Source organism: Teleopsis dalmanni, chromosome X, assembly GCF_002237135.1.
Source record: "Teleopsis dalmanni isolate 2A chromosome X, ASM223713v2, whole genome shotgun sequence".
Lineage (NCBI taxonomy): Eukaryota > Metazoa > Arthropoda > Insecta > Diptera > Diopsidae > Teleopsis > Teleopsis dalmanni.
Genome location: NC_051848.1, coordinates 46,925,110 through 46,937,262, shown reverse-complemented (window position 1 = coordinate 46,937,262; position 12,153 = coordinate 46,925,110). Strand labels below are relative to the sequence as shown.

General features: G+C 29.7%; 1 protein-coding gene across 1 annotated transcript; it reads right to left on the bottom strand.

Annotated features, from left to right (window-relative positions):
* Positions 1-5,930: 5,930 nt before the first annotated feature.
* LOC119689696 lies at positions 5,931-12,151 on the bottom strand. The gene is made up of 3 exons (XM_038104584.1): positions 11,906-12,151; positions 6,414-6,534; positions 5,931-6,351 (listed from the first exon to the last, which is right to left on the bottom strand). Exons 1-3 carry the CDS (start codon positions 11,986-11,988, stop codon positions 6,190-6,192), a joined length of 366 nt encoding a protein of 121 aa, XP_037960512.1. The 5' UTR covers positions 11,989-12,151; the 3' UTR covers positions 5,931-6,189.
* Positions 12,152-12,153: the final 2 nt, after the last annotated feature.

Below are 12,153 nucleotides of genomic sequence, written 5' to 3'. Positions count from 1 at the left end.
CTATGGAGTAATATTGAAATGCATTCAGTCAACTACAGACGACTATAGATATTCTTATCGGTGACTGTTTTTTAGGTATAACTTATCAAATGCATTCTTTAAATTAGTAATCTAATAAAATACATACATTGTGACCGAAAAGCTTTCGGAAATTCTCATTTAAAATTCGCGCGCTGTATATTTTTCGATATTTTAAGTTTATGTAGTTTGGCAGCACTGTCCTTAATTACTATGCCAAAAATGAGCGCGATCTGTCAGACAGTTCGTTTACGGCAGCTGTTGAAACCAGTTCACCTCAGTAGTGCGTTGCGAAAAAAACAATGGAAAAAAATATTGAACAAAGAGTTTGCATCAAATTTTGTGTTTCGAACGAAATTTCGTGTGCAGAATCGTTGCGAATGCTACAAAAGGCTTATGGGGAATCAGTTTTTATCGAAAACTCAAGTTTATGAGTGGTACAAAGCCTTTCAGGACGGTCGTACGACCGTCGAAGACATGCCGCGTTCTGGACGACCTTCGACCTCTAACACCGACGAAAACATTGAAAAGGCAAAGGAAATCGTGTTCCAAAATCCTCATGTGAGTGTTAGAGAGATAGCACGAGAGCTAGGCATCGGTCGTGAAATGGCTCGTTTGATTTTGGTGGACAATTTGTGTATGCGACGTGTCAACGCTCGGCTTGTTCCGATTCACCTCAATTTGTTCAACATTATCAACGATTTTAAGGCCAAAAATTCAATAAATACCATCGAACAGCCACCGTATTCACCTGATCTTGCACCGTGTGACTTTTTCCTGTTTCCCAAACTCAAATTACCACTCAGAGGAACGCGTTTTGAATCCATAGAAGACGTAAAACAGAATTCGCAGAGGGAACTCAAAGCCATACCGGAAAGCGCCTATAAAAAATGTTTTGATGATTGGAAGAAAGGTTGGCATTTGTGTATCGCTTCTAATGGAGCATATTTTGAAGGAGATAAAATAAATATTGATGAAGATTAAGAATTTTGCGTTTTATTTATTTATTTCCGGAAACTTTTCGGTCACAATGTATATGAAATATGACTTCATCCTCGTATAAATTATTAAAAAGCATAGAACTTCAAAAACCTATTTATTTCTCAATCATTAAAGAAACGTAATTAAGAAATGAATACCAGTGATATAGATCAGGCCTGTCCAGATCAGATTGAACGCGGACCAATACAAATGACTGAATAGGTTGGTGTGCCTCAGAAATAAATACATACGTTCATAATTTTTCCGGAGAAAATAAAAATACGGCGATAATGTTCAATTTGGTTTTATTAATTCTTCATTAATTTATCTTTTACAATTTTATTATTATCAGTATTTTTAATATTAGTTGTTGCCATATGAGATATATTTTATTTTTAATGTAATGTTAAAATCATGTTATAGAAAAAAATATTTACTAACGTCTTTGTCAATCAAGTAAATTAACGTGAAGTGTAATAAATTATTTAAAACATTTTAATTCATTTATATGGGATACCATAATAATTAAATAAAGTTACTACATATAGCAGTTACTATATATAGCAGTTACTACATATAGCAGTTACTATATATAGCAGTTACTACTTATAGCAGTTACTATATATAGCAGTTACTATACATATATAGCAGTTACTACATATAGCAGTTACTATATATAGCAGTTACTACATATAACTAATGTATAGTTATTAAGATATAGAGAGATAAATAGTAGTAGCTAAATTACTATTTACTAAATAGTAATACAGTGAAAACTCTCTCGTGCAGACACCCAGAGACACGTCAGCCAATTTTTGTCCGTTCAAGAGCGGTGTCCGGTTAAGAGCGTGGTGAATTTATTTTTTTCATTTATTTTGATTTGAATCAAGTAATTAAGATTAAGTAATATTTAAATAAAAAATTTGGTTTTTTTAAATTTATTATTAAAATGTTTATTTCATTCCATTTATCTGACAATGAAAAGAAAACTTGATACATTTCAAAAAGTTTTAAATAGACCTCCTATTTACCTATTTATACCTCCTATAAATTTACCTATGAATTAAAAAAAAAAAAAATAAAACTCACTTCTTGAAAAATTCTAAAATGATAGATTAACATAAGTTTTGTTGTTTTTGTTGAAAAAACCCATTTTGCAGATGATTTTCCAATTTTTTGATATAACATATTCAAAAATCGTTCATACAAAATCGCTTCAAATTGGCAATAGCAATGAACTCCATTTTTTTTATGTATATCTCATGATGTCGATCAGTTAGACCTTCAGAATCACTACTAACGAAACTACTACTATCATATTGAAAAGCGCAACACCATTTATGTAGAAAGTCCCCAATTTCGATTGCCTGATTACCTTAAGTTTTTTTTTTAACTCTTCATTGTTTATTTTGTCTGTTATTAGAAGTTCACGTCCGGCCAAAAAGGCTATTTTACACAATTAAGCAAAAATTTTGTGTCCGCGTCCCGGTTAAAGAGGTGTCTGCCCAAAAAGATTCAAATTGTTCAATGGTAGCATGAACATTACCACATTTGCTTCTAAAGCTTCAAGAGTTACTGGTTATTCGGTTGTCGGTATAAACCAATGACTTAACATACGCCCAGAAAACGTAATCGAGAGGCGTTAAATAACACGAACGAGGGAGTAAGTTGGTCACTTAACAGGACCATTTCTGGATATAAAGTTGTTTCCATATTGATTTCGCAATATATCGATTGTTAAGCGTGCTCTATGGCAAGTTGCGCCGTTTTGTTGGAACAAAATGTCTGATTTAACGATTCAGTCAGTATGACTCTTTCCTGTTCAAAGAAAAAATACAGCTAATAATTTATAAACTCAACTGAATTTAAACCACATTAAAAAGGGTAAATGTCAACGAGATAATGACAGGACGACAATAACGAGTGAAATTAATATAGAAGAATAACCACCTGGTTATAATGATATGGCAGGGAAACTTTTGATTGATCGTCTTTATCTTTACTTAAATATTTATGCTGAAACCTTTTGCATTCGTATAAAAATCGGCTAAAGTTATAAGTATTTCAGCTATGCGATCTATTTCCAATAGTGACCAACTATTACAACTTCAATATTAAAGCAAAATTACTTGATGTAATCATCGATGAAAAACTAACTTGAGAAGATTTTACTACAACTTAAAGGAATATATAATATGAAGCAAATTTTAGTTGCTATCTCCGAATTTCAAACTATCACCTAATAATCTTTTAATTTTGGAATGAAATCTGATTCCAATTTGTACTTACCGCCTTGAGATCAGAAGAACACCGATTAAATCATGGATGTCAATTAAAAATTTTAAAAGGAACAAATGTATTTAAAATTGTTTAAATGCTATTATTAACACTATCTAAAATATTAAATTTAGAAATTATATAAACGATGTTATCACGTTAGATTTGTCGACATGCATCCGTTTTGATTATTAATATAAAATAATACAAAAGACCCTTTGGATAAAGGAGAAAATAGGTAATAGCAAACTTGCTCATATTCTTGAATTAATAAATCTGAAATTAATCTAAACCTTTGAAAAGCATGAAATACAAATCTAAAAGTTTATGGACAATTATTTGTAATATATGTTATATATTCTCTACAAATACCCAAGTTCTAACATTGGAACCAAAATTTTGAATTATATTATTAACAGTAAGCTCTGTTGGGTAATTAATGTGATCATAAATTTTATGTGATATATATGTGATATATTCCAAATTTCTGTATATTTACAATGTCTGTATATATTATGTATATAATTATTATTTAGATATATACTCATTTTTTTCTTTTTAATCAATACTAATTTCCATAGCATCGTCAATTACTTTTTGATTTTTCTCTAAAATACGGATACATCCATTTAATGAAATCAATATATTATTTTAAATATTTACATTCTTTACTGTCTGGTATTAAAACCTACATTTTAACTTAACTCCGCAACACATAATATTTTGATATTGTGGAGTTTTAATCCCGATAGGTGTAATCCCAGATGTATCGAAATGGTCAGACAGATAAACTGGCGAAGTTAACTAAATATTGTAATCCAATTCATTTATGGTCATGGATATTTTCAAAAGTACCTTTTCTGCATTAGCAAAGCAAATTATTCGAAATGCAGAGATGCAGACGAAGACAACGTTGAACTCACCATCTTCAAATGGTGAGCAACAGATGGAACACCAAAACATCACATCATAGTCGATGAAATAAACGTTATGTTTTTTTTCCAATATTTTATTTACCACCTGATAACATTTTCTCCAATTCGTACTTATTTGATTGTCAACTATAAACACAATACATAATATTTAAACTTCATCAATTCTCGAACAAATATTTAATAGAGATTGATGGATGTGTTGGATGTATACACTCTGTATTCGCACGGTAGAAAATTGTATACCGTAACTATCTTTAAAATCTTACAACCATTTAAAAAATAATAAGATGTTGTTGTGTCTAACGAAGTATTATGATATTGTAAATTTATGGTAGAATCAGGTTTTTATGCATTACATCCTTACTCAAAAAGGATTGTCACATTTGATACACAAGTCAACTGGAGTACCTTAAACCTTACATACTCATTCCACATTTCATGTTTATATATGAGATGGGAAAATAGTTTTTATGGCTATAGGTACGATTGTCAGCAGATATCGTTCAGAATTATATCCATTCAAGCACCAAAAAAACTGCACAAAATGATTTTCTGGTTGATGGAGAATCAAGTCATTAAAATAAGCTCAGTCCAGATTAACTTTAATACTAACTAAAAATTTTTATATGTTTCAACAAAATGAAGCAAAACATCACATCACATGATTTGTGGAAGAACTTCCTTCTGTGTTCAACAGACGTTGAATTTGTAAAATTATGAATATTAAAAAAAAATTTTAAAAAGAACAAATTTTAATACATTTAATGTCATTAAAATGATCTTTTGTAGCACTATTTTGTAATATGGTATTTAAAAGGTATAAAAGAGATTTTATCACATTGTATTTGGCGAGATTTTTGATACAAAATATATTAACCCTAAATTTAAGAAGGCATACTAATAGCAATTCGATTGTGCTGCTTATAATACTAAAGAATTGATTATATGTAAAAAGGTTAAACATTTGCTTAAATATTAATGTTTTAATTAATCGCCACTAAAAAATAATTAGTTTAAATAAATTTAATCATTTTATTGATATGAAAGTGAACTTGTATTAGTAAAAAAAATAGTTTAAGATTTACTAGGTTTTGTCTACAAAGTTTTTAAATTTTTATATGATATTCCACAATTAAAAATGCTTTAAGGGATTTACAACCTAAAACGCTTTAACAATTGCATACCACAATCAAAAATAACCTAAGAATAATTACGGGATTATTGACCGATCACTGACATTAAATAATCATCTATCGAAGTTAAAAATAGAGAGACACTGCATAGCATGTGCTTGGAGAGTGCCCGGCACTGATGCACAAGCAGAAGAAACACCTAGGATGGTATTTCATGGATCATAAGGATCCAAGACTAGAAAAGATAAGCTTTATACTGTCTTTCATTAAACAAATCGGACTTGAAGAAACACTCTAATCCGACTAAAAGACACAATAGATCTTTTAGGTCGTAGTGCACTTTCCCTTCTTTTCAATAATAATATGATATTTAAAATCGATACGCACATGTCTTTTATCAACTTAGAGAGATATTTCCTGACTAAAATAAAAGTATCAGATGCAATGTAAAAAAATTATAAAAATATTGAGACTTTAAGAATAAAATCGTCTAACTCTTAAAATTTTACAATTATTTTTATTTTATTTTATAGTACATATAGTCATATCATAGTACATATACGTTATGACATTTGTATTGTATAAATATGTGCACAGCGTTAAATAAATTTGGCCGAAATTTTTCATTTGAATCATTCCATTAAATATTGACACTGGAACCAACTGAGTAAACTCTCAAGGGAGATTGTAGTATTAAATTGTGCGATACATTTTATTATACAATTATTGGTGTACCATAAGAGCAACTGATGCGATGAGTAGTTTTTAAATATGTTTTTGGTATTCGTCGCAGTCAAACAGATACTTGACTAGTCTTCATGTTCATCTCAAAATTGATCTGCATCTCACGTTTCTTCCTCGATTATATGAGTTGAATTATTTAAATTTTTATCGGCACAACATAAAACTAAATCCTTTTTATAATTATTAATAGCTTTCTCTAATATCGGCTCAAGTGGTGAGTAAACCGATCGGGAACGTAGGCGCGCTTTAGCCATTTCTAAGGACTGTACAAAAGTATCATAACAATTTATTACTGAATTAATATTTTTAAAAATGTATATACTACCTTTATGATATCGGCATTATATATTATGGTTTCCTTACAATCCAATCGTTGTTTAATCTTGCTGTTAGAATATGCTGACTGTAATGTATTTAATTTTTCCAAACTCTTTTCTTGCTTTTTTCTGAAATTTCAAGTTTGTTTTATTATGTGATAAATATATGCAAATATTTTAAAATCTCAGTACAAATTCATATTCCAAATTAAGTTAGGCACGGAAATCTCCTAAGAGAGGTTTCATATCTAGAAACATACTAGAAAATATTATTTTTATTTTTAAACCCAAATTTAAACAAAAGATGTTTGTGTAATTTTTTAGTGCTTGTTGGTAAACATTGCTGTGGACACTACATATCATAAATCTGCTGGCTAACACATGTCGTTAATTTTTATATCCATACTTATATTAAGATTATTAGAACAGGGAACTATGCGAAATCGGAAAGTAAACAGCTTTTCAAAAATTGATGTGTGTGCGCTATGGATCTCTCGTTTAAACTTATTATGCGTTTTCGTTGATTTGCTTTATTGGTAATAGAAACGAAGGATTTACTGATACATATAATACCATGTTGCTACTTATCTTATTTAGGCAGTTTTGTTCATTGAGGCTGCTAATGAGGATAATTTACCAAACAAAGAGCTTTCATATAAATAATCTCATTATAAAAAAATCAACTCATTTAAGGCGAAAAATGTATGCAACCTTAAAAATAAATTTTTTCACAAGAGAAATTAGCAAAATTTTAAATATTTGTCATATATTTTAAATGAAAATTTAAAAAAATTAGAAATTTCACATGCACAAATCAATTTATGCCAAATCTTAATCTCATTAACATAAGTAGTTTTATAGCACATTCACACTGCCTCATTTAGGCGGTTTTGCTCATTATAGCCACTAATGAGGATGAATTACCACACAAAAATTTTTCTTATAAATTAGCTCATTATCAATAAATCAGCTCATTGAAAGGAAAACTGTTGAATGCGCCCCTTTAAAAATAAATTTCCCACAACAGCTGAACTATAAACTAAGGCATTGAGAAAGGAAGAATAAATATTTCGGTTTTATTAATTGAATATATAATTGATTGTCATTTTATATATGAATATTTCAATTATAAATTTAATTTTTTTGTGTGATATTTTATTAAGTGAAGTTTATAAAAGTTCTACTAAGTGCATAAATGAGCTCATTAAAATGTGAATGCTTAATTATTAATATAAATGAGCAACTACTTAAATAAGGGACTGTGAATGTGCTATCAGCTGCACTGGAAATTGACTCACTATTCCTACTTAAAATAGTAAAATCATTACATGGCTTAGGATACCATTGTACGCATAGCGAGAACAATCTATATGGCAAATAGATACATACCGGGGCAAGTCAATACATTTTTAGAAAAATATTAAAAAATATTGTGACATAATTAAGTGTTTTTGATGCTTAGTCTGTTGCAAAAGTACTCATATATTAGGGATATTAACTCTGTATTCGAAACTCATTGAAAATTAAAACCCCCTAAAGAAAATGATCCACTGAACTAAAAATAAAAAAGAAGTAACAAATATCTTTTCATATTACTAATACACTGTTTACCACAGATAATGATTTTACATGACCACATGAACCACATTTATTCATTTATGAAGATTGTGGGATCCAAAATTCAAGGATAAACTGATCAAAATCAAATATAATTACAAATAATAATTACCACAATCTCTTGGCCACACAATTGCTAACAACTTTACCTTCATCAAGTCTACACAGAAAACCTTTATGACTATGTTTATTTGGTTTTTCTTCTTTTCCTCACCTATTTCAGTGAATTAGTTTATGATATCAGACAATTATTACAGTAACCTCATCAAATTCAATAGATACCCTTTTCACATTGAATATAACTCTCTATTTTCGAACCACATCCCCCCACAAGAAATTCTAATGGATGATATTAAAGCAGTCCTCTGGAGTTCATGTAGTTCCAAAGATCTTTCGTCCTTACCCATCCTTACCCGTCCTTCTCCAAAACCCATCTTTTTAAATGCCAAAGCCAGACAATAACAGGAAAACGTGTGACTTCTCGTCTAAGTTCCCACAATTTCGTCAATAACTATCTAAAAACATGCGTAATATCTGTACGTAAACTCCTATGGGATACGCCAGTGAACTGAAAGTATTACCGTTAACCTATGAATATTGTTGCAGTCCATTTAAATAGATTCCCAAGTGTTACACATGTTAAAATTGAGTTTCATCTGTTATTAGTTAGATGAAGAAAGTAAAGATAGATGCACATTTTATGGTTTCCAGTGAAACGTAGAGCGGACCCCTACAAAGACATCTATAAACTAATTTATAATAGTTAGGTAAATCTATATAGCAGTGGCTCATGGGTTAGTATTAAAAAAAAGCACAGAAAAAGAAAAGAAGCCACGACACCGTTACCAATACTCGACATTTGTTAAACTCAAATTAAGTGTGCATTAGCTTAGCATGTTAATTCACAAACCCAGGATCTAAATTTTCAAAATTCACTTGATTAAAAAATAAATATTTGAATTAAAAAATTTCCGCGGTATTATATAGTATGTATACCCCCTTCAATTCATAGATAGTTTGTTATACTAGATACAAATTTATAATTAAATTTTAAAAATGTTTATATTAAATAAAAAATATATTTTTATAGTCCAAATGGTTGCTTAACAATTTTTAGAAATATAAATATAAATCTATGTAGTAGTTCTCTAAAAAGATCAGAGAAAACGAGACAGCTTAATATATATTTAATATATAATGTATATTTGTTCTTATTCTATAAATATATAAAATAAGAGATAAAAGTTATAATTATAAAAAAATTCTTCAAAAACATTTAAGATTTAGATTTACCGTCTGTCCGTTTATAATGCTGGTTCCCTAGAGATGGTTCTCTGAGTATGGGCTTATATATGTATTTTAACTAACAACAATAATAATTGGGGTGTAATTAGACATACTCGGTAACTCCATAAAGTAATTAAATTTTATGTAACCGAATTACCAAAGCATCAAGTCTTAAAATATATTGGGTACTCTACAGAATATAACTCTACAGTACTCTACAGAGAACTAAATAGAGTGCAACACTGTTTAGAGAGCAAATTACATACAATTACCAAAATATTCTTTAACTCGAAGTCTTAATAAATCGAATCTTTTCTTCGAGTTATGGGAATTCGACCGCATAAAAAAAATTAATAAATACCTAAAAAAAAACGGGTTTTATTTTAATATTTTATTTTCCCACTTTTTTTACAATTTTCTCGACAAAATAAAAACAGCTGCTTTGACAGTTTAATTTTATAATTTTACCTAGAAATAATTAAACCAGGGGCGACAGAAGAACAGCTGCTTTGACGGTTTAATTTTACAATTTTACCGAGAAATAATCAAATCAGAGACGTCCAGACGTTTGTTATTCTATCAGTGCGAATGCCAATTTCCGAGCTGAGTCTGAGTATTCTTAATGTATTTGGCGATTCATTCATTAGTCGAATAACAATTAAATAAATGTACGAATATGAAATATTATTATTATAAATAAGTTTGTTATATATAGTAAAAAAGAAAATAAAATATATATATAGGGATTTAAAAATTATGTATAAAAAAAATTCATTAATTTCCCTATTCGACAAATGTTCTATTCCTTTGAGAACCAGAATTGTTGAAGTTCAACCCATAACCTTCCACCCGATATACTGCGCACTGATCACCTACCCATTGATCTACTTCTCTCTATGAGGCACAAGCCGTCGCACAGTGTAATTATAACTTGAGAACATGAGCGAAACCAGGATTCGTTATTTTTTTAAATCAGAAATAAAATAAAAATTTATTCTGATTCATTCAAATATTCAACGTTTAATATGTATTACTACATATATCCTATTTATGAATTTAATTCTATTAAAAAAAATAAAAGGTCTTCACATTAAAATCAGAAATCTTGATATAAACTGTTTTACATATACTGGAGAACACTTTTAGAAAGTGGCATGGTATGAAATATTACACTTTGGGGACACTTTTAACGAAAATGGAGGGACAGTACTCCATGTTTTCTTTTTTGATTATGCTTATAAATGTTTTTATAAAAGCATTATACAGACATTCTTTAGAACCCTTCTCACGGGACCGTTACTTTGTTACGCCAATATAACTATTTCCAAAGTAAATGAAAACAAATAAAATTTATTATCAGAATCCAAATATAGAATATTTTGAGAGAATAAATTCTCTTATATATTTATATTCTCATATTATATATATAGTAGATCTTCGTTGGTCCAAATCTCAGGTAATTTAAGTTTCTACAAAATTTGCACAAAATAAAGAAAATGCAAAATACACATTATATACTTTATAATCCGGATCAACCATTTACCTATTAATACGAATCACTTGTTATGGACATGTCCACCCAATGATCTAGAAAAATATATGGGTTGTGCTTTGCAATCCGCGGAGCACTCTAAGCTGACTGATCTCATTGATTACTGGATTTGGAAACTTCAAATATCACCGCAAAAAGAAAACTCTTGATGAGGAAGACACTTGCAGGCTATGCCTAGAAGAAAAGAAAACATCGATGCATATATTGCGCCAATGTCAAGCACTGGCAAGCAGGAGGATGACTGTCTTGGGACACCATTGGGTTGGTAATGACTTGGCAGGCAAACTCAAGCCAAATGAGCTGCTTCTAATAACAAGAGATGTAGTTATGCGAATGAAAGCCTCTCTAGCTTTAACTCAATAACAACATCCGAAAATCGAAGGAAGAAAAAGGATCCAAGTCGTTTCGTTGTCTACTTAGGCTAATCCTTCACTACAATGGGGCCATTTGCTGGACGGTGCGCTGTCCAAACATCCCACAATATATATATGAGTTGTTACTCGCATGTATATTGGTCTATATACTCTTGTTCGTCTGTATACTTTGTTCACTATTTGCTTCTTGACTTTATTTCTCTTTTTATCATTTGATTTATGGATTAATTTCACAAGTAATAGATTATTGTTCCATTTTTCTTTTCTTTCTATTGTTAAGACTTTTACTAGATTATTAATATGACTCGCGCAGTCCGTATGCCACAGCAATATGAATTGATCCCTATTTTAATGGACCCGCATTAAGGGAGTTCTACTGTATATATAAAAAAATATTAGTTACTTAAACTCAGGTCTTAATAAGCTAGTCCTGGCTCATACATAAATTCTGGTTTAGTATTTAACCATTTATATTTGTAAAAATACACTAGATCGTTAAGAACGCTTGTCCAAATTCAACCGGAAAGCTCAGGCCTTCAAGAACAAATGAGGATTTACTTACATATGTATAATCTGTATATATTTTTATATCAGTTTAGTAACAAATCACTTCCTACATTTGTTTACGATTTTAATATGATTCTCTTATTAAATCCAAATATTAACTCACATTGCATCCAGTTTTTTATTTTCTTCTATTTCCGCTCGATTATATTTCTCTAAAATACTTTTGATGGCATCGTCTTGGTTCATGATTTATTTGTTTTCTATAGTATATTTAATAAACTTGCTAAATCAATAAAACTGCTTTTGACAACTTAAGGTCCGATAAACTTCTGACATAAGTATTTGTTTGCGATTGACTGTTTCCAGGTAACCGATTTTTGGTCGCACTGACATACAAAACAAAACAAAATT